Source organism: Sturnira hondurensis, unplaced genomic scaffold, assembly GCF_014824575.4.
Source record: "Sturnira hondurensis isolate 20B ecotype Veracruz unplaced genomic scaffold, ASM1482457v3 Scaffold0006413, whole genome shotgun sequence".
Taxonomy (NCBI): domain Eukaryota; kingdom Metazoa; phylum Chordata; class Mammalia; order Chiroptera; family Phyllostomidae; genus Sturnira; species Sturnira hondurensis.
Window position 1 is genome coordinate 43,673,611 of NW_028079044.1, and position 23,627 is coordinate 43,697,237.

Sequence of the window (23,627 nt, forward strand, 5' to 3'; positions counted from 1 at the left end):
GCGGATGGCTTGAGCCACCTGATTGTGGCCCTGACCTTTCTCCCTCTAATCCCAAAGGGCAGGGAAGAAGGACTCAGAGTGACTGGGGCTCCGGCCCAGGTGGCCATTGGGAAGCATTGTTAGACTCTCGGAATCTCAAGGTTGGGAAGTTACCTAAATGGAGCTGCCCCACTGATGGCTTGAACCCAGCATCTACCTACAATGTGGCAGCAGACGGCGCCCCAGCACAGTTCAGCTGACAGTGAACTCAGCACCCCCCTACAGCGGTCGGTATATGCCGCCCTGTCCTATACATATCCATGCGGTCCTAGTTCTAATTCTCTGGGCAACTTCAGAGTTCAGACGTGAACTCTGCTTCCACATGGACGTCTTCTCAAAGAACTGAGGATAACCAGCACATTCACCCACAGCTTTCCTTCTTTCAACAACCCCCAAGTTCAATTCCCTTTCTACCCAGAACCCTGTGTCACATCCCCACAGTGTCCTGGGAACGCCCTGTGTCTCCCTACTCCTCCTCTACGCATGGTGCTCAGACACGAACGCAAACCTGCAGGTGCAATTCTGCCAGGGCCAGACCAGAGCGGGGCCTGACGCCTCCCTGCACACACTCATTCCATTTACATAAAGATCAAGGAACCAACCACCAAGAGGCGATGAAAAACAAACCCAGAGAAGCGGAAACCATGGTTACAGAAGGTTACAAACACGGTTATGTTTGGCACTGAATCATTTAACTATAGAATGGAGACTAACCACCTGGGAAGCTGTGGTTGCAGGACAGAAGGTAAATGCTGCGAACCTCGACAAGGCACAAACAAGGCGGGCCACCTCTTCATTTCCGCTGCTAAGGACGGAGAAACTGTACCATCAAGTCGACCACCTCATCTTTCAGAAGCCCAATCAAAATAGTCTAAAACTTTAACTGAGCTCAGGTGTACTGTAAGTTTTAGGACTATAAGATGCACTCCCCCCAAAATATGGGAGGAAAGGGGGGTGCCTTTAGTCCGAATGTAGCTTACCTGGCTCACTTTGGGGGAGGAGGGCAGCAGTGGAACGGGGGTCACAGGCTATCAAATACTTAGCACATTTTTTGCTTCAAAATTTTTTTCCTCTAAAACCTAGGTGCATCTTGTAGTCCTCAAAACACAGTAATAATTTCACCTTCCTAATGGTTTTCATAATCTTCTCTTACCCCTACAGCAGCTTCTCACCCTTGCCACTGCTGACATTTGGGGGCAGATTATTCTTTTCTGTAGGGGCTGCCCTGAGCTTTGTAAGGTGCCTAGCAGCACCTGTGACCCGTGCTTACTAGGTGCCAGGAACAGTCACGGATGCCACTGGTCGTGACAACCAAAAATGTCTCCAGACAGATGTCATATGTCCTCTTGGGAGCAGAACCATTCCTGGTTAAGAACCACTGCTTTACAGAAATACCTGAGAAACTCATTTCTTTGGGTGCCAAAACAGCTCTTGAAAGTCTGGTGATTTCTTTGGTATTACTTCAGTTTCAATTCTTCTGATAAATGAAAGTAAACTTCAATATATTTTTATTTTGAAAATATCATGTAGAGCATGAACACCCTGTCGTAAAAGTGCCTATGCAGATACATTTTTCTAGCTCTCAAGTCTCTGAAAACGTGCAGAGAGACATCTGGACAATTGTCAACCAAATATTAGAATGGATTATTTCTGGGAGTTAGCGTTTGGACCCATGCGCTGCTTTCTTCTTTGTACTTTCCTCTCTGGCCATCGCTTGCTTTTTGTTTTTTGTTTTTAATAAGGTCATGTATCATTTTAATAAAAACACTAAAAGTCATTATATAAACGAAATTTAAGATCAAATTAGCGGCAGGTCCTGGCAACAGCGTGAATTTATGGCCCGTCCAAACCCCAAGTTCTCTGGCACACGAGCTGCTGGGTCCCAGCCGTCAGCTCCGCAGAGGTGCCCGAGGCCCGCCTGGCCCGCCGCTGCAGGCCTGTGGACTTACTCCCCCGGCCCCAGTGCACTCCCAGGGGACGCCAGGCTGCACCAGGTCAGCGGTGCCGTCTGACCGGCTCCTGGCGGAGGCCTTTAGCCAGCCACACCCCCACACAGATCTTGTCACCACACTGTGAAGCTGCAGAGCCTCCATCTTTGTGTCCTGGGGGCAGTTCTTCAACCCCAGAGGGTAACCTTATCTTCACTTACGTGGAATGAAACCTCACGAGAGCTCAGGCTGCCACCATTCCGGGCCCATCGAGACCTTGAGGGGAATTCTGATTTTGACACCTAAAAATGTACCATACTCCTATCAAGTCCAGGTATGAACACCCTGCTACATCTACATCCAAATAATGAAAGCGGTGAGGGCCGAGAGTGGAGTCCGCTGGCTGGCCAGGGGGGACCTCTGTCCAGACGGGCATCAGTGAGCATCCTTCAGAGCACGAGAGCTCAACCGACCAATGACAGTCTCATCTGGCCTCTCCTCCTCCTTCTGATCCACAAGACAGCGTGAGAAGCTTTTTGCAAAGCCCGTGTTCAGACCCAGTGAGTACCCCCTTCTAGCAAAGGCACCATCCCCTCACGTCTACACAAAGGACACAAAGGACAGGGGGCCTGGGAGAGCCCCTCCTCGCCCAGCACCGACCACTCCCACCCAGGGAGTCCCTGAAGAAGGTCACTCAGAGGACCCACGATATTTCTTAAGAAAAAGGTCAGGCACAGTCACTGAGAACATGACAGAATGTCGAGAAGCCTGTGCAGGAAGCACTAGGCCCTGAATTCTAGCCAGGTCCTACCAGTAAATGGCTGGGTGAGGTCACTTTACCTCACGGGGCCTGATCCTTACAGTGATAAATACTAATAAAAGTATTTATTAGTATGGTATTCCATAACCATTATTGAACACTAACACCCCTGAACACTGAAAGAAAGTACAAAGGAGTAAAGAACACAACATCAGGCCCCAGCTGGGTGGTTCAGTTGGTTGGAAAGTCATCCCACACACCAAAAGGCTGCAGGTTCGATTCCTGGTCAGGGAGCATGCCTAGGTTGCAAGTTCCATCCCCATTGGGGCACAAGTGAGAGGCAACTGATCAATGTTTCTCTCTCATCTCTCATCTCTCTCTCTCCCCCCTTTCTCTCTAAAAACCAAGAAATATGCCCTGGGGTGAGGATTTAAACACACACACACACACACACACACATTCCAGAGTTGTCTCCTCCATTGAATCTTCACTCCCTGTTTGCAATGTGACATCGGGCAGGTTGCTCAACCTCTACGTGGGGACCAGCCACGACTCTGCAGGGCTGTGTGAGGAATAAATGGGGCCAGATACAAAAGTGCTCAGGAAGGGCTCAGTTCACACTGGAGAGGACTGGCCCAAGTGGTTCGCAGGCTGTCGGGAGAGAAGTGACAAACCCTCTAAGTCGGCCTGTCCATCCAGGCTGGAATCCCTCATCCTTGCTCCCACAGACAGAGCCAACTGGGCACAGGTGCGCTGTGTGTCCCACTGTAGGTGAGCCCGCCGCAGACAGAGACAGCGGGTGTGCAGGGTCAGACACCACCTCTGCCACACCTAAGCACACAGTGGGTAGAGTGCTCCAACCCGAGATGAAAGTGCCTGAAAACGACTGCTCGAACCACTCCAAAAGCTCCTTCCCTGCCCCCACTTGGAGGCTCACTTCAGTCTTCACCAAATTAGCAACCAAAGGAGGGTCCCCTCTTCAGTTGAGGGGGGCAGCACACAGCTCTCTGCCTACGGACGCCCACTCAGCCAGGAGCAGCCTGCCAAAAGCAGCCCTCTCCTGCCGTAATGATATTCGACAGTCTTTCAAAGTGTCAGGCCTACCTCTTTGAAGCAATCTACAATTTAATGGATTCTAAAAAAAAATCAACTTCTAAGAACAGAAGACAAAAACCTCCTTGTTTAAGAAAAAAGTTAAGTGTGTAAATGTTATTAAAATGTGAAGGCAAGGTGATTTGCGTTGCTCCAGATTTTTTTTTTAAAGTTTCTTTCAAAGTTTCTACCCACCTGAAATCAGTTTTACTACAAAAATCCACAAGCTTGGAGGAAGAGAAAAAGGAGGGAGAAGGGACTTGAAGAAAAAGTTACAGAGAAAAACAGGGTTTTTTCTGGGCTCAGTAAAGGAAATCATACTCAAGTTTTAAAAGAACTCTGTCAGTCAAGATACTGCCTGCCCTGGGGACCCTTACAGAAAGCAATTCCATTACAGTCCTTCATCTTTCAACCTGCACCCCCAGTCCACCGAGAAGTCCTAGAAGGTCGTCCTCTCCCAGGGCTGCATTTCTGGCTGAGTTCACATTTGAGGAACTCTCTAGAAAGGCAGTCCCAGAGCTGTGAAAAAGTCTCAACACAGACCCCACTGAGAAGTTTGCCAGAGAACATCAGGGGTTCATAACTTTCTAGACAGACCCAAATCAAAGAAAATGAGACTCCCACCGAGCGCCTGGGTTTAGCCAAGGCCAAAGTCACAGGCAAAGGGGAAAACCAGACCCTCCTCCCTCTGGGACCACGGAATCTCTGCAGAGCAAAGTGGGCAGGCTCGGACCCCTCGGCAGCAGTTGAAAATAGAACTCAGACCACACTGGGTTCCTAGATAAAGGAAAAGCCCCCTTTACCAAAACGGGAAGAGAAAGTGGGTTTATTTACAAGTCGGAGAGGACTCCCTAAATCAAGCAGCATGACGGTCCCCACGTCCTACAAGGAGAGTGAGGTGGGCTTCCCAGAAGACAGGCTCTAACTCACGCCCCTGCAGCCATCGGGCCCCACACGCCACCCCTGATGCCTGTCCTCTCTTCTAACCTCCACGGAGATTCAACAATCTTGAAAGCTTCTGCTCGGCCGTCACCACCCAGCTCAAGTGTCACCTCTGCCCCAGCGTTCTCGGATGCACCTGCTTCTCTCGCATCGTGCAACGCACGGCCTATGAGCCTGAGTTTCCCCCACTGAACTGTGGGCTCCAGGGCTGGGCAATGGGGGCAGAGAGAACCCAAGTGGGCCCTGTCCAAAGGACACCCCCAGAGTGGGGCATTGATGCTGGGAGACGCAGGAGATGGGTGGGGCGGACAAGGTGACCATGAGCAGCCTTCAAGGCCCAAGTCCAGAGTGTACCACAAATGGGGCAGCAGAGGAAGACTATACGGCCTTCGTTCAGATGGCGAGCGATAAAAATCCCAAACCAGCCAGGTGACAAGAGGACCTGGCTAAGAGGTCCCGCACCTGACCGCAACCTGGTCCCTTGGGTAGTGGGGAAAAGAATGAAGTCATTTTCTTACTTCTAAGGAAAAAGGCCCATCTAACTCTCAGCTCCTCAAGAGTCTGGAGTGTGAGTCGGCTTCCGCACCCCGACCCAGGGTTGAGCGCTGGGCACACCCCTGGGCCTGCCTCCTCTTCCTCCACTTCACCCACAGCCAGAAGGCTGAACAGGCTCCTTGCCTTACTGGGGGCACAGGACTGAGCCAATGGCCTTCTGCAGAGCTTGGGATTCTGCTTTGTCTTGCTTTTGTTTTGTTTGGATCAAACAGAAGCCCCGGACGGTGTCCCACACACGGAGCAGAAGAATACACTGTGTAACTCATCGGCAGGGCTGGTTAACGTGCCCCATAAATAATGCAGGACCTGCCTCTCCCAGCCCAGCCTGCTGTGACAGCGGAGCCTCCTAGGGCAGCTGAGGGAACCGGACACCCACACAGCCCCACAGGGAACACGGAGGGGCTGGGAGCTGGAGGACACTCGCAGGAGGAGGAGAATCAGGCTCCGCTGAGAACAAAATAGGGGACAGTGGGGGGCAGGCTAGAGAGAATCCAGTTCCAGCTCAAAGTCGTTCATCCTGTCCACGGCTCCCAGGCAAAGGCCGGCTCCCCAGTGGTTATGGCTGACGAGAACCCAAGGTCTAGGTATCCGACGGGACAGGTAACCTCTCAAGCTCCTCCTTCCACCTGGACAGGTGTCCTGTCACCACTGCCATCAAGCATCACCATTTTCTAAGCAGTGCCTCGGTGCCAGGTACTCCCATCAGCATTTCTCAAACCTGAGGCTCCTACAAAAACCGCAGGTTCTGATTCCCGGGGTCTGCGCAGAGGCCTGGATGTGGCGCGTTTCACTGCAGTGACATCCCGAGGAGCACAGCCTGACGTACACGTTTCTTACAGGCTCACAGCCACTCCCCGAGGCAGGGACGGCCATTATTTCACAGCCAAGGAAACTGAGGGCCACAGAGGCTGCAGACAGCAGGCGAGGCTGAAATGTGACCCCAAGATCTGCCCAACTTCGTGACCCAAGCACTACCCTGATTCTGGGAAGCGCAAGCAGCAAGATGAAGAGCCCCGGCCTCCCAGTCCGGTCTCAGGGCCACAGCCACTCAGCGGGCGGGCTGGGTCCAGCCTTCTACTGGGGTCCTGTAGGAGCCCAGGCAGCACAGAGAGTCAGATAAGGGGTCCCTAAACACACAGCCCCTGGTCACAACAGCAATGCCCCAGGGGGCTACAGTGTCACCCCAGGAATGGTCAGGATCCTCGGCCAAGTGGAGAGGAAAACACCAAACAAAGAAAAGCCCTTTGTGCAGAAGGTGGCCTCCCAGGAACGCGCTGGCAATATTCACGGTTGCTGTCCCTAGTGCTGGGATTATGGGGAATGCTATCACATCTTCAGGGTTTCTGGGCACCCTGGAACCAATCCGCTCCTGCCAGGAGATGGGACAGCCTGTCTGGGGCATTCTATTGGCTGCTGCTGCCCCCAGGTCTCTTGGTGGGTCTGCAGGAGCCTCATCAGGACGAGCATGCGGCACGCAGCCCACGGCATCCTTCCCCTTCCTCCTCTGGGCACACCCCTTGGTGAGCTCAGACTCCGGGGAAACGAAAAAGCTAAGCTTCAAGAGGAAGCGTCTGACCCAAACAGAAGCACCTCTGGACACCTCGCTTCTTTCAGTGCGAGGCAGGAACTTGCAGCTTCCAGAAGTGGGTGTGCAAAATGAAGGACGGGGCCCATGAATGCCTGTCACAGCTTTGTCCCCAAAACTACCCTTCCCCACCCCATCCTGCAAGATGAAGGACTCCCAAGATCCTCAGATAAAAGAGGCCCTGTGTAAGCCCATCCATCATAAAAGCCATTCCTGGGCTTTTATTCTCTGATTGGAGCTTGCCTAATCCACTAATTATCCCTGTCCATCAAGTGGATGACAGCCTTGGAGATAATCAATGGTTGCTTCCGTGCACGCCCACCCTCACCCACTTGCCCAAGCTCACCAGCAATAAATATGCCTATAAAAAAGAAGACTGAACCACAAAGGTGCTCCCTCCTTCCACCCACCCCCACAAACTGCTCCATTTGTAACTACGACACCCTAATTAAGACAAGGACATCAAGCTTTGTTCTTCCTCCTGGGTTATGAGTTTCCAGGCCCAGAATGCCTGTTTTCTGACATATGGGTAGGTCTCCACTTGAAATAAACTGTTTAAAAAACGAACAAGTATGTCAACCATACCTTCAACGTAGTATTTATGTTCTAAGTCTCCTACTAAGGAGCCTTCCTTTTGTCTATGCCGAGCCTTCCAATAAAAGGGTCCCTGGCCACGTGGACTTCCATAAATTTGAACTAGTTACAACAAAATAAAACCAAGCACTCAGTTCCTCACTCAAGTGTTCGATAGACACACGTGCGTGGCTAGTGGCTGCAGTGCTGGGCAGCGCAGATGGACATTTCCCTCCCCACAGAAACTGGTGTGTGTGCGCCACGGTCTACATGTCTTTGCAAATTAAATCCCTGTCCTGTTCCATTCTCCGAGTTCATCTCACCCCACCCCACCCCCGCCTCCGCCTCCACTTGTACTGCTGTGATATTTCCTCTAGTATTTCCAAGAGTCGTCTGGATCCATCCAAGAATTCACATTATTTTGCGACCATCGCTGAGCACACCATCTCACTTTGCGTGTACTTGACAGGGTACAAAACCACCCAGGGAAGGGCAGGCGGCAGAGCAGCCGTTAAACACCCCCCTTTCTCCCTGGAAAACGAAGGCACAGAGAGCTTAAATAATTTCCCAAAGGTCAGGGAAGGGTTTGTCCTCACATCTAATTTACTTTGTGAACTGCTCCCTAAGTTTGCCCCGTTCTTTTGACAATAAATTTGTTTCCCAGGTTCGCCAAAAACTCACTGCTTGTCCACAACTGGGAACTCGGGGACTCACTCACCAAGCACCGACACAGGGTCTGGCTGCCTTTACCCACGTGCCACTAAGTGACGTCTGCCTCTGCGTCCAGTTCGGGCTCTCCAGGATAAAAAGCACCTACCCTCCAACCTTGTCCCAGCCCACAGGGTCCAAAGCTTCTGCTGCATTTGTTTATTCCTGTTTACAAATGTCCACAAGGATGATGAGCCTAAGCAAATTACTGGTGACCCGCACACCCTATAAAAATGTCAGGTGTTGTTGCTATTAGTCTGCGTCCCCACACTCAGCCACTTCTCCCTGGGAGTACCCTCTCTGATTTGCCTCCACCCACCTCCACAACCGCTTCTGCCTCTAGGGATCAGTTCTGCTTCGGGCTGATTTCTCCAGGACCCCGAGGAGATACAGAAGCACCTGGGACCTGGGAGGGGACCCTGGATGTGCATGGCCTTACTGTATTGTGCACACCTGTGCACTCTGCCATCTCCCGCCAGACAGAGCCTCCTCCACACCTCCCCAAATCCCACTCGGCTGCTGGAAATGACACGCAGGTGGGCGTCACTAAAAAGGGCAATGAGTGTGTATGTTCTTTCTGTAGTCACTGCTCTGCTTCTGACGTCTTTCCATGGAATGTCTTTGCCCTTGCCTGGATAGTGGACCCTGAGGGCAACCACATTCTAGAGTCCGAAAGGACCAGGGGAGTCCAGGGCTTACATGCCTGGCTCTAGAGTCGGCCTGGCCAACCTCGGCTCCCCCGACAGAATAACTGAAGTTCCTTAGTCGCCAGGTGCTGCTGTGTCCTGTCTTCTTCTGTAAATGATGCCTCTGGGAGTCCCCACCTCAAAGGACGATCATGAGAGTATGTGAAACAATCCAAGTGCTCAAAAGGGTGACTAGCATTCAATAAACGCTGGCGACGGCTATTTTAATGAGTCAACCTACAACGCCGGCCACCCTGACTCGGACATTTAATGAGCACCTACTATGCACAGGTGACAAGCGGCCATAGAGAGACAAGAGAACAATGACACATAAGCTGCCAATCCCTAAGCCTTCGGAGGGCACCCACCCAAATACGAAGTACGGGGAGGTGGGGCTGGTGCAAGCTTCTGGGAGTGGGGGTGATGCCTCCCCTCAGTATTACAGGATAAAAGGGAATTTTCCTGGCCAGTAGGAAGGAAATAAAGGAGGAAAGAAGGAAGCATTCCCACATAAGAAACAAAATTAGCAAAGAAAAGCAGGCAGAGAGAAGGTCACGCAACATTTAGGCACAGGAGTCATTGTGCCCACCTGAAACACATTCAGGTAGGTGTGATTTGCAAGTGGGGGGATCCCTCCTCCTGACTTCAGGAGCTGCAGGAGGCTCTTGGTCGCTCAGGGTGGCCCAAGAGCACCCCTACTTCCACCTACTCGGGGTATAACCCCAGCATGACCTGCCAGACACTCACGGGCAACACCTGCCAGGACTACAGGCACCTGGGCCCCGTCCCAGCCCCACTGGGTCAGCACCTCCGGGGACAGGCCCAGGGATCTCCACCTCACACACTCCCCGGGGCACATGCGGGCTCTGCTCCCCAACACCGCAGACAGCAAGCACTGAGGATCCCCGCACTCCACGAAACGCCACGTCCCTCGGGGGCTCGGAAGCTGTGGCCTGGGCAACTTCTCAGTCCCAGGGGTCCTTGAGATGCAATCCCTGGGGGTGAACACCCACACAGGGGGCTGGGAGCTGACACGCACGCTTTCTGAAAGGCGCCGGCAATGGGTTCCCAAAGCCATGGAAAGCACAGGTGCTTGACCCAGGATAAATCCTTCCGGAGAGACCTGACGACGGAAGTCGGGGGGAGGCCAGGTGTGTGGAAGTAGCACACAGCCCTCGTCCTTCCTGGTGTCGTTCTGGCTGCCCAGGGGTGGGACTTGGGGGCATGGAGGAGGCCCTGTTTAGTGGAAGGTGGCAGAGTGCACCAACTGTGCCCAGCGCTGTGAGGCCACTGCTCCCGGGGGTAGACTTGACAAGCGGGTCCCACCGCCGCTTCCTTGAACCCTAACAACGTGTAGCTACAAGGATATATTCACTGCAGCACTGCTTACAATTCATCAAAATCCGGACACAGTCTAAACATGAACCAGCACGGAACTGGCTCCCACTTCAGGGCCTTTGAACACCTGGAACATTTTTCCTCTGATATCTACCTACTTCATAAGCTATTGTTCTGTTAGGCCTTCCCTGACCACTCTATTTAAAAACAACAACAGGGTCCCTGCCTTATTTTTCCCCATTGCACATAATCCTTCTAATCAGCCAGAGACGTGACTGTCTCAATGCGTCTGTCCCCACTCCCATAGAATGTGGTCCAGGAGGGCAGGAATTTATGTCCATTTTATTTACCACGGTATCGCCAGCACATAACTGAGAACCCGGCACACAGTGGGTCCTCAACACATGTCCACTAAATGAATTCACTACAGGCATACAGAACAATGCCACACCACGCAGCCATTGAAACTGACATGGCCTATAATGACACGTATGGAAAGGCAGTACAGTGAAAAGCTAAGCGAAGAAAGAAATTTCTGGCACAGCACAGGCTGTGTGAACCCTCGTCAAAAACGTGTGCACATAACCCACTTTGTGATCAAGTGGTTAAGGGTGACTTTGATTTTTTCCTGAACTGAAGTTTCTCAGTTTGTCTTCCATTAACTTTCCACTACTTGCATAACCTGAGAAGCAATCCCTCATGAAATGCTCTCAAAACATTTGCTAATTTATTTTTAGGAGAAAGCTTCCTCCTCGGCGACTTAATTAGGGTGTCCCTAATTAAGGCCAGCCCGACATCATCAAAGAGGCCAGGTTCCAAGGGACCCCTGCTGCAACTTCAGGTTGCAAGAGGGCCTCAGGCCCTCCGGAGCGGCCCCGCCCCCCAGCGCTCCGATGCCGAAGGCTGGGCCATCAGCTAGCTACTCCTGGCTCTGGTCCCCACTACTTGCTTCCTATTGGGGTGCCTCATCCAATTATTCAGGCCCAGATCACATCCTGCTGGAGAGCTGGCTTTGAAGGTTCAGTAAACAATCACTTCAAAACAAAGAGCGACCATTAAACCAAACTCAAAGACTTCCTTCACCGCCTGCTGCAGCTGCTGGAGCCGGGCTCCCGCAAGCCAGGCCTCCAGGGGCCACCGTGCTCTGTCTCCCTGGGAACCAATCTCGAAGCAGGTCAGCTTCCTCCCGCAAATGTGCCCCTTCCTGTTTGGCACTCAGTCATGTGGGTGCACAGCCGGTTACTGGGGTGACCCTGATGGAGGGGGTTTCTCCTGCCAAACAAACACATGTCATGAGGCTGTCACCTTGGACAACCACGCCAGGCGCTTAGGTCTCGCACCCCGCCCACTCCCCAGACTCCCCTCTGCTGACAAGTTAGAGGCACTCCTCAGGTGAGTTCACTGCCCGACAATTTCATGTCATTGCTTGAATCAAATGCCTCTTCAAATACAGGAAGGCCCCTTGAGCTTCTTGAAGCCAATCAGAGAAAAGCCTAGATTTTTTTTAAAGCTTTATCTGGTTCATCTGGAGTCCTAATGGTGCAGACAGAAGAGTCATCAAAGAGATCGATGAAATACACCCATTACAGAATCTGAAAATGAAATCCTAAAATACTATGTATGACATGGGAGACAGTCCAGCCTGCTGGATAACGGCACAGACTCTGGAGCTGGACTCCCCGGGTTCAAATCCCAGCTACACCTGCCTCCTCCTGGCTTTATAAAGTGGGCAAAATGGCTTAACCTGCCTGCCCCTAAGTTTCCTCCTCTGTGAAATGGTGATGAAGCAGTAACTACCTCACTGGGCTGTTGGATGAAGAGTCTTCATTTGTAAAACACTAGAATACTATCTGGTTGTGTCATTTAAATGCTTGTGAAATAAGGAAACTAAAACTCAGCTCTCCGCCTGGTGTTACCTGTACCAACAGCCCCCCACCCCATTCTGTCCTCTCCATACACGTAAGAACCAGAGGCCCTACCCAGGACCCCCAAAAGACAGTACTCTGACATCGGTCGTGGTGCTGACCACACTGATCGCTAATTCCTTGTCTGCTCCTATTCTGGACTACACAACGTGAGGGTCGGGACTGTGTGTGTTTTGTCCACGGGTGTATGTATCTCCACCATGTCATCGATTTGCTGAATATGTGTAATTGGTTCCCTCAAATTATCTGTAGGCTCAAAAACCATTTCACTCTAGTCTCTACTGGAGATACAGGTTTCTTGTGTCTTCTGCGACACTATCAGCAGGGAACCCCACTAGGAATTACCAGGGTAGCTGAGACAGACACACAGGGCATTTTACTCAGCAACTACTTCATGCTAAGCTCTTTACATAGACTTTCTCGTTTTTTCCTCAGCAACTTTAAGAGGGGAGGTATTATCCCCCTCGTTTCACAGATAAGAAAAATCAAGGCTCAGGGAGGTCAAGCAGCTTGCCCAGAGTCACCGAAGTGGCAGAGCCAGGGGTCAAAGGTGAAGGGCAACCACTAAAGGCAGACTCCCCACAGAATCTGAAAAGTCCCTAGGGGTCACTTATCTGGCTTGGTAAAAAGACGAGGGACCAGAAATTACACAACTTTCTGGTGAGACCTTGCAGGAGAACGATTTCATCAGGCAACCATGGCAGAGAGGGTCCTCCAAATGGGGCAAACAGCAAGAACCCAGAGCGCAGGATGTGACCTAAGACGCCAGGGAACCCAGGCTGGAGAGCACTGGGCCCCGAGCAGACCACTCAGCCAGGGACAAGCCACCAGGGTCCCTGAAGGCCAGGCTAAGGCAGCTGGGCCACATTCAGCAGAGAGGCAGTTGGGAAGAAGCCAAATATGGCCCAGCCTGGGGAAGAAAGAGAAGTTTCAGTAGGAAGGTCCTGTGACAGAGCAGGCTACAGGCAAGCGAGGTCATTTTTCCTGAGGGTCACTCCAGAAAAAGAAGAGGAATTTTTAAAAATGTAGACAGAAAATGCTAGCCCTTCCAAGCAACTCCTCTCTCCTTACCCTGGTGTAAACATCTCATTTAAAAAAAAAAAAAAACTTTTTCAAGCATTAAATTAAACACCCTGGGGACTTCAGCCAGGCACCTGGCCCTCCCTTCCCTTTCTACACTGACAGTGGGTTTGCAAACACACAAACGCAAATCAGAGGCTTAGCAGAGCCAAATGAGGTTATAATAAACTCGGGAGCAATTTACTTAGCAAGAAAAAACCTCAACTTCTGCATTTCCTGCAACTTCATAGCAAGTGAGCTCTCACTATAGCTGGGGGAGGGGTGGGTGGGGTGGCGTTTGCTCTCGCAAGTGGTGGAGATAACAACTACAGTGATTGGAGGAAGTCAGAATCCTTCACTCCTCAGCCCACAAGACAACAATAACACAGCTAACATCTGAGCCCCACCATAAGCATTACCCCATTCCAGAATCCCGGCAACAAACCCCCTAAGGTAGGCCCGTCTTACAGAACAGGAAAATGCGGCTCAGAGAGACCCAGTAACTTGCCCACAGGGTTTAAAACCACATCTCCTTGACTCCAAGGTCAGCCCTAGTGCTATAATTTCCACACGACGGGTTTCAGGGCAATGACGTGGCCAGCAGGGAGTAGAAAAGCCAGCACCCATTTTTACTTAGGTGGTGTGTTGCAGACCCGCACTGTCCCATGTAGTGCCCACTAGCCACACAGGGCTATTTAAACTTAAACAAAATGTGAAAATCAGTTCGTTGGTCACTCTAGCCACACTTTAAGCGCTCAACAGTCACAAGGACTACCGGCCGCCATATTTGACAATTTCCATTACTGAAAAAAATCGTGCTGGACAGAACCATGACATATCAATTAAAAACAGCCACGTATGCTAAAGGGGCTTTTTCTGTTATTTTTTATATTTCAGTTCATTTCCTCTAGTGTCATTTCACCACAAATTTATTTTTATTTTAATTTGTGATTAAATACACATACCCTGAACCACCAGAAAGACGAACAAGCAGAGCAAATGAAGCCTGAAACACTGACAGAGGCAAAAAAGGGACAAAACCGAAGCCGCCCTACTTCCTCCAGCACACGGGGAGAAGGCGGGGCTCCGTGGAAAAGATGTTGATGCCAGGAAACATCGAAGGCAGCAGGAAAAGAGGGAGACCAAGTATGCAACGGACTGACTCCATAAAAGAAACCACAGGCACTCGGCCACCGGCCACCGACATCTCTCATTCATGGGGTCACTGGGGTCAGAGCTGACTCGAGGGCACCTAACACAAAACGTGCCATCTCCACCACCGAATGTACAGTTCACGGCTGTTAAGCATATTCACATTGTTGTAGGACCATCTAAAGATGCTTTCACTCAAGCCTGACAGCAGAGTCACCTGGGGGTGCTTTTACAAATCCTAACGCCCAGGAAGGCACCCTGGGGGCACTGAGTCAGAGCCTCTGGGGAACGGGGTCCAGGCATCAGTGCCTAATGGCTTCCAGGAATCCAACGCACCTGTCCCTGTAACCACACCCATCGTACCAAAAGGGGAGCACCTGCCCAGAACCAGCTCCTCCAGCCAGACCCCCCTCTCCAGCCCCCTGGAGACACCTGTCCTGTGGGGGATGGCAGGAAACAGGGTCCTGGGTAGAACCTGTCCCCTGCCTCCAGGAGGCCGCTGCTCTGCACAGTTAATACTTCACTGCTGGCCAGATTCTTTGACAGAAAGAAAGCAAATAAAAAGACACACAGCTCAAAAGGCACTCAACTGATTTTTTTTCACCCACTTAAACTAGACAGGAAAAGAAAAACCACTTAGAAACTATGACCAAGGCAGCATGTGCCAAGAGTCCACAGAGGAAGGAGGTTTTTTTTTTTGGCGATCTCATCAAGTTCTTCAAACACAGACGCATAATGGCTCTACCAACTCAACCCAAACTGGAGGGCTACCGGGGACATAATTAAATACAGAAAGCTCTTTTACAAGGGAGCTCCAGGGCTGGACGCAAAATGAGTTCAAGGTAAGGAGTTCTCTTTGAGGAGCCATTTGAACTTTGGGTGAACTTATTCAATTCATATAATTAGGAGGGGCTGTCAGGCTTGCACAGTCGCCCTGCCTCGGGGACTGATGTATAAATGGGGCCCTCTGGCCCGTCATGGAGGTGTTTTGGGGACAAGGACAGGGACCCAGGGTGACAGCCAGAGCCAGGTCCAAAGAATTCTTCCCCCTTTACACACCCAGAGAAAGAAGAGAAAAGGAGAATGCCAGGTTATCTGCTAGAAAAGACTGGTAAGTGGAAGAAGGAAGGAAGCCACATGTCAGTATACCATCAATTGAATGATTTCCACAAAAGTGACAGCCATCTGGGAGCCGCCCGCCCCACTAGCAACCAGGCGGCACCTCCGCTCAAGCTCACACTTCCAGGCTGGGTCTGGGCCAGAAGCACAGAGATAAGACCCTGCCTCTTCCTTGAGCCTCGTGTAGAACTCGGGCAAGTGAAATGCTGTCTTCTAGAAATAAATCCACACCCCTCTCTACCCTAGGCATGTTCTAAGGAGTTCCAGCTTTAGAATCAAATAAACCACAGTCCAGTCTGCCTCACCATGACCTTTGACAACTGACTGACGCCCTCTCCAAGCCTCAGTTTTCTTATCTGTAAAGTGGGACTGACATGAGGATAACATGAATCCAAAAATGCCACGCACTTAGCACAAGGCCTCGCACAGTCCTTTCTGCCCCTGTTCACTACCTGCAGTGAACACTGAGCACCCACTTACAGAGGTGCACACTAGAGCACCTTAAATCAGGAAGCAACAGAGACAGATGGTAAAGCCTCACGCCAAGGCCTCCCTAAGGCTGAGGGGTGGGAAACACTGGTAATGGCTGGGCCACTCTGGAATCTGCACTGGGTAGGTTTGAGTTCTGGTAGGTTTGTGCGTGGGGGGGGGCATGTACTCAGATGAAACCTTCCGCAGTCTCTAGCGAATTCAAGGGAGAACACTGGCAATCAAATACAATGGGCTTCCTCGGTGCTCAGCCAATTAATTTACTCCATTTGTCTTTCTGGTTTGCTACTTAATAAGGCCCTATCAGCAGTGCAATCTGTGCATCTGAGTTAAACTGATTAAGGCATCAGGGAAGGGGCCCCAAATACTTCTCATCTGATGTTGCAGGCAGCTGAATCTGTCCACTGGCTCTTGGGGAGAGGGATTTCTTTGTTTTCGCAGAGGTGTGGGTTTTAGGGGACAGTATCCCGAAGGCTGTTCCGAGAAATAACGGTGAACTTGAAATGATCTCATTTTTCCACACCCAGTTTTGAACATCTGAAGGTCTCGCTACAGAAGGAATCTTGCCAGCTCTCACCCATCTCTGCGAAGATGGGAAAAGCCTAGATGAAAATTATAGATAACAGATCCATAGTTTCAACTGTTCCACCCTCCAAGCATTTGAACAACCCCAAAGGAGCTGGCCAAATTGACGGAAATCATGCAGCTTTTTCCTCTTCTCTACACCCAAGACACAAAATGAAGAGTTCAGAGGGCAAGAGGGCAGCAGCTGAGAAGAAAATAATACGCATGAGACATACCTACACTAAAAACTGCTCAATGTTCATCACAAACTCAGATTTAACTGGGAATTCTGTATCTTCACTTGCTGAAATCATAGTATGGAACTTGGAACTTGCGACTCTGCTGGTGCTTAATAACTACTGTATTATTTTGGGCACCAGTTCCTCGCATGAGAATGGAACGACAGCTCGGTGCAGGCAAAATTCAACTTCAGCTCACCTTCCACACACACCGTGACCTAGGACTGACCTTCTCGCTGCATTTCGGGCATTACGTTCTGTAGAATATCAGAACACCAAGCAACTGGTTCTGAACTATTTGGTTAAATATGATGGATGAGGGGATTTTCCCACAGATACACTCAAAACCAAGATCAAAAAAAAAAAAAGATTTCTTTCTGAACCTGGACCACAAGATCTGCCCCTAAAGAACCAAAAAGATTGATCTGCACGGAAGAGGCCCTAAATCTCTGAGCAGACACCCATTCTGGGCAGTTCCCTGCTGCGGATTTTATGACATCTCTACTTCCAACTGAGGAAGCTGTAAAGCCCTGGACAAACACAGCCATTTGCTAAGACAAAAGCCAACATGTGTACTTTACAAAGGCTTTGCTTGTCCTGCCTTTGTGTGCCGCCATTTACAGAGCAGCCCACCTCCCTCGGAGCACCTGGCTGCTGGCACAGGCCTTGCCTGGGTTTTCGATATCTTCCCAAAGAAAACATTTTTGGTGAGGAGTCCTAGGAGGTCAGGTCCCTCTCCAAGGGCCTCAGGCCCTGGGGATCGTCGGCTCCTGGAGGCCCAGCAAAAGGCTTCCACGGAGCAGGCCCTGGATAAACACGGAGAAAGTAAGCATCTCTTCTGGTAGGGACCCAAAGCAGAAGGGAGAGAAAAACAACCCTGAAATCGTTACCCAGGGCTGGACCCACGGCCCACATTCTTGATCCGAGGATAAGTGAGGGAAAACATCATGGCGTGCCTTTGAACCACAAAGAGACTTCCATGGAATTCAAGAAGTCCCTCTAGCAGTTCTAATTTTAGGCAGAACTTAGGAGAGAGGATACTGGCAGTGAACAGAGGTGGGGGCAGCAGAATGGAGCCGAACAAGGCCCCTATTCTGCCCAGCACAGGTGCTGGTAACAGGACACCGAGAGTGAGACCTCAGGTGGGGAATTCAAGGTGTGGTTGGGTATTTTTTTCACTCCCAGTCACATTATATAACCCAAACACACTCTCCGACCTGGTACAAAGTCCTCCTACATCAGGCCCAATTCCGCTCCCGGCGTGCTGATTCTTGAGCAACAAGGCTAAGAAAAATATTTGATTTTAGCATCCAACTCTTTTTTTGAACTAAAGTAATTATTTAAGAGAAGAAAGACAGCCACAGGGTGAGCTGCCCCCAAGTTTGAGCCCAGTCTCCGGGTCCTAAGAGCTCCCCCAGACATCCTGGAATCCTATGCTGGTTCAATTATTTAAATTTTTTCAAAAACAATCAATTAAAAAACACAAAGATCAAATCAGTATGGTATGCACCTGAAAGTAATATAAAGTTCTATGTCAATTATATCTCAATTACAAAAAAAAAAGCATCATCAGCTGTTTGCAACAGTTAGCCTGTCTTTTCCCAGGACTGGGATAGAAACTTCCAAAAGATCCCAGGGCCCCCTTCATGCAGCCAACATTCCCTGAACATCAGAAGTCAATCACCTGACCTTCCATGCACAGTCACTTCCAGCCCGATGCTGCCCGAGACAGACAGGCAGTGGGCCCTTGCCTCCAGCCACATGAGTCTCTGGCCTCCCCTTTTTCCTTTGGGATCAGCTCACAGCAGACGACTTGATTTATGCGGATGGGCGGAAAGGCAGCCAGTAAGCGATTTTGCACACCACCATTCATTACTGACCACCGCCACAGTGGGGTGGAAGGAAGGGGAAAAACACACGGTTTCCTCTCGTCAAAGAATCAATAAGTTATTTAACAGCTGCATCCCACTGGGAGAGGAGTGAGGGCTTCTTCTGCATCCCTCCCCCTGCAAAGGGTAAAACGCACATCCTGACAGCGGAGGACTTAACCAGATGAAGGATCATCAGAAGAAAGCAGAAAGAAGCCTCTCCAGCTCACTGATGTCTCCAGGTCCTTTGGTTTTGGGAGATGGATGGTGGTAGGCCTAGCCTGACTCCATTTCTCGTGTGTGTGTGTGTGTGTTTTCCTTCAAACAGGACAGGGATCCACTTCTTGTGCTGCTGTTCATTTTGGAGAATCAATCGCTCCGGGGAAAAAAAGCCCCTTTCCTTACCTTTACTCACCCCAGGCCAACATCACTTCCTAGCAAATAACCTAAAAATTTCCTCAAGGTGGCATTCCANAGCCTGACTCCATTTCTCGTGTGTGTGTGTGTGTGTGTGTGTGTGTGTGTGTTTTCCTTCAAACAGGACAGGGATCCACTTCTTGTGCTGCTGTTCATTTTGGAGAATCAATCGCTCCGGGGAAAAAAAGCCCCTTTCCTTACCTTTACTCACCCCAGGCCAACATCACTTCCTAGCAAATAACCTAAAAATTTCCTCAAGGTGGCATTCCAAATGGGTTTCCGACATTTACACTTGTCCTTCAAAGCAAACAGAAAGGGAACCAGAGGCTTTATAAACCTATCAGAGAGTTCAAAGAAGAGAAAAAACAGATAAGCAGGTCATTAGAAAGTCAGCTGACTTTAGATATTAAAAACTGACCTTTATCACTGGCAACTTCATGCATATGCATACTATACATTGCTTATCCTCTATGCCCAAATTTTAAAGCTCCCCTTTCAAATGTCACTATCATCTAATACATAAAGAAATCTTTTACTAAGAAAACTCTGAAAATATTTGGTGACGGTCTTATGAATAAAGAATCTTGGAAATCAGACACCCCCTCTCTTTTCCCTTATCTCTCTCCTCCCCAACAGTCTGAAATTCTGCAGACCTCCGAGGCAGATTTTAGTCTTCCACTCCACCTTGCTTTTAAAATCTTTGACTGCCAAAACAAAAAGAAAAAACCTTTAAAACAAATGTCTTCCCATGGCACGTTGGACAAATGCTACTACATTGAAAGGGGAAGAACTCAGGAACCACAAACTATAGACCCAGCACTGAAGGGGCATTAAATAAGTGTCTATTTTTAACTGGAATCCTGCAGAGGGAAAAAAAAAAAGCAATGCCAACTTAGCACCCACAAATCCTCCAGGGCCACAATGCCACAGGGCAGCCATGGAATGGCAGGTGGAAAGCAGAAGGGCCCACCCTCTAGTGGGTTACCTTCTGAGGGCTTTGGGCTCAACCCAGTAAATGGGAAAAACCAAGCCTAGATTCTGGACTGAGGAACAAAGACAGAGAAAAAACTCCAGATGTGAAAACACTCTGAGACTGCAGTGGGCAGATCTATTAGGTCACTGGGTTCAACTTCATCAACTCATCTCAAATTCTTCCCTTAGTGATAAGAACAGACAATGTGCTTCAAATCAAATCTTGTCTGATTATAAGGCATGGAGAATTTAAGTTAACCAGAAATACTCTTAAGAGTCCAAGGAGGCACCAATCTTTGTCTCAAAAGCGCACTTCAGTGGTGGATTAAAGGCAGAGGAATGCAAGGGGCTGCCTTTGAACAGGGAATAATCTACCTAATTCCAAGTGGCTGGATTAGAGGCATTCCTGGGCAAACAGGGTATCTTTGAAGATAATGCTACACAAATGCCAATTTCTAACAAAAGGCACAGGCTATGTAGAAGGATTTCAAAATAGACAAGACCAGGACAGAGGCACCTTGGAAAAGTTCACCCTGGGCAAGATGGCAGTTGGTTCTAAAAAGGGGGAAACAGCCCGTGACAGCTGAACATTCCTTCCCAAAGTCCATCTCCAAGGCCAAACCCTCCCCAAAGCTTACACTTCATCAGACAAAAGCTCCTCCCCGCACCCAAGCAGAGGCTGAAGAGGGGCTGTCCACACCCACTCGCTGCACAGCTTCCAAACCTGCCCACTCCTTTTGGAAGCTGAGCTTCTAATTAAACACCACCTCCCCGGATCTGTTGAGGCAAACTGAGGCTGGGCTAGAGCCAAAGAGAAGCTCCCTAAATATACACGGAAAAAAAATTCCTCCCACCGCCCCCAATTCCCACCTCCAGTTAGCTCTCAAAGCTGAATATATTTCCTCTGGATGAGTAACACGGGGCCTGGTCTATCTGTATGCACCAGAAAATTCAAATCCAAGGATCAGGTTATCCTCAGTCCCACCCTTCGCAGGAAAAAGCCAGGGTGTTGTTCTCCGCCCCCAACACACGCGTGTGCGCGCGCACGCACGCACACACACGCGCGCACACACACAGTTTTCACAATCCTTCCAAGAAAAAACCTGGAATCTGTGTGTAGTGGGTACGTGAGGGAAAAAGATATAGTTGTTTGTGGGGGCCCCATCTTGCCTTCAGGCTGGGAGCCTCAGCTAGGGAAAGGAGGGGCGCACACAAGGCTGCTCTGGGAACTTCTGCTCCGCACCTCCGGGAAGGGCCGAGGGAAGGCATGCACACTCTCACCAGCTTTGGAACAGCCTAATTAATATCCAATTTGCTCAGATCCCCCCATGTGGACCTGAAAGCCAGGGAGGGAAAGGGAAGCTTCCCTCCCAGTCTCTCCGGCCCAGGGCTTCTTTCCGTGGCTGGGCACAGCCCCCACCACCGCGCCCCGGGCCCCCTCCCCGTACCCCAGGGAATCAGGTGTCAGCCCAGGCATCCAGCCTCCGCAGGTCGCAAAACACTCCGTCCAGCAATAGACAATGGAAAACTCGGTGCCGGGGCCCTGAACCCTCCAGGAAAACGAGGTGGGGTCACCCCCTAGGCAATGAACGGGGAGAGGGCACAGGGCATCAGACACCTCCATGGACGCCGCCCGCCCGGTGACCCCGCAGAGCCCGAAACGGCGCCCCGGGTGAGCAGGTGACACCCGGGCCACAGCGCTCCCGCAGGTGGCTACCGGCCACCGCACAGACAAGGACTGGGCGGCTGGCCCGGGGCGGAGGCGAAGCACCGCGGCCAGGTCAGCGCGCAACGGCCAGCGACCTACCTTCATGTCGCTAATGATGGTCTGGAAGAGGCCTCCGAGCGCGCTGCATTCCTTCTCAATCACAGCCTCCATTTTCCCGGCGCCGGCAGGGACAGGACACACACTCTGGGCCGCCTGGACTGTGCGCGGGACCGGGGCTCGCTCACCCCAGGAGGAATTTCACCCTCCCAGCGACCCACCTCAGACTCGCAGACTCTCCTGCAAAAAGGACTAAGTGCCCGAGATCGACTGCTCTCTACTCAAAATAATAATAATTTTAAAAGCCAAAACGCTCCGTAGGGTGATTCGCCTACATGCAGCGCTCAGCTCCTGGCCTCAAAAATGCCCGGAGAAGGCTGACAATCAGACCACCACTGGTGCCCACGACGGAAACGGCAAAGCCCATCTTGAAACAGAGAAAACCGCCCGCTGACCCGGGGCCAGCGCCATTTAAAAATGCAAGGTTTTCTAAATTAATAAAAATTTTGGAAATTAAAAAAATCGCCCCACAGCGGAGCGGGTTCGCTCCCAGCGCCCGGATGGATCTGTTGCTCGCAGCCGCGGCCGCCGCCTCCTTTTCACTCCTGCGCTCCTGGCCCAGGCGCTCGGTCTGGCTCAGCTCCCGGAGACGTTCCGAGAGGCGCACGCGCGCTCGTGGCCGTGCGTCCGCCGCGAAGGGGGGCGGGGGAGCGCGCGCGGGCGGGGCTGGGAGCGCGTGCCCTGGAGGCGCGTAGGGCGCGGGCCGCAGGGAGGAGCGGGCGGGCGATGCAGCGAGGATCCCAACACTGCTGGAGCTTCCTTTTCTGAGCACGCATCGGGCGCCTTCTCCTTCCCTGGCCGCGGGTCGCAGCTCAAAGAGGGCGTGTCAGCATGGGGCTAGGCGAACGTCCGCCCCACAATGGCTGCGAGAGCCCGGAATGGAGGGTGCACCCGACTCTCCCCAGGGATCACGTTGGCCAGCTTAGCGCAGTGCCCAACATATAATGAGTGCTCAGTAGGGAGAAAAAACTGCTGCTGCTGCTGCTGCTCCTGCTGCTGCTGCTCCTGCTGCAACCTTCTCACAACAAGCCTGATCTGTGGTATCAGGACTGCAATGTCGAGTCACGACTGCAAGCAGCCAAATATGTCATTTAAGGAGAGTTAGGGGCGTGTCCTGCAGCGGGATGCGGAGTTCAATAAAGTTGCAGGTGGCTGGAAAAGTGGATTGATTTGCCATTGCAAAATAAATGGCCCAAGAGCATTATTGCTGACTGCCCTTGGCTTGGACAGCTATTTTTCCAGGCCCACTGAGGTCATTGGTGCTGGTATAACTGCAGAGAGCCCTGTTGGGAGGTTTAACCTGAAAAGAGAGCAAATGTGACCAAGTTGTATCGGGAGCTGGTGGCTCATTTTTGCAGCTTCACCACAAAATCCCTCATTTAGATCAACATCCAGAAGACAAGGAGGACGGGAGCCCAGTGAGCAGCTTTTAAAAGACCTTACAACATAAGCACCTAACGCAGAGCTGCTCTCTTGACTCTTAAGCTGACCATTTGAGGCACAATATACAACAAAAGGAAAATACAAAAGAGACCATGAGTAAAATGTTAGCGACTTGTGTCGGACTCAGTGACAGGAAAAGTTCTGGCTTTGAAAAACTGCATGAATCAAAGGGACCCATACAGCTGTATATTCCAGCTCAGAACATCATTCTTCCCTGGGCCACTCAGCCCGGCTCTTAACCACAAACCCCTTCTCCACCTCTCTCCCCCAAATCATAAGGAGTGTCACTTCTAGAATTCACTGATGCTAGAGCCCATCCCCAGGGTCATTTGGATGCATAGGTCTCATC

General features: G+C 50.9%; 1 protein-coding gene across 12 annotated transcripts in view; it reads right to left on the minus strand.

Moving 5' to 3' along the window:
- Positions 1-22,845, minus strand: part of MTSS1 (MTSS I-BAR domain containing 1) — a 140,436-nt gene extending 117,591 nt beyond the window's left edge. For 5 of the 12 annotated variants that reach the window (XM_037048503.1, XM_037048501.1, XM_037048502.1 and 2 more), the window contains exon 1: positions 21,818-22,842. In XM_037048503.1, the coding sequence (XP_036904398.1) occupies positions 21,818-21,889 (72 nt within the window). In that variant the 5' untranslated portion in view covers positions 21,890-22,842. Of the gene's footprint in view, positions 1-153; positions 463-21,817 lie in introns of those variants that run through there. The other 7 variants (XM_037048495.1, XM_037048493.1, XM_037048498.1 and 4 more) reach the window with 5 other exon arrangements.
- Between the last annotated feature and the right edge of the window lie 782 nt (positions 22,846-23,627).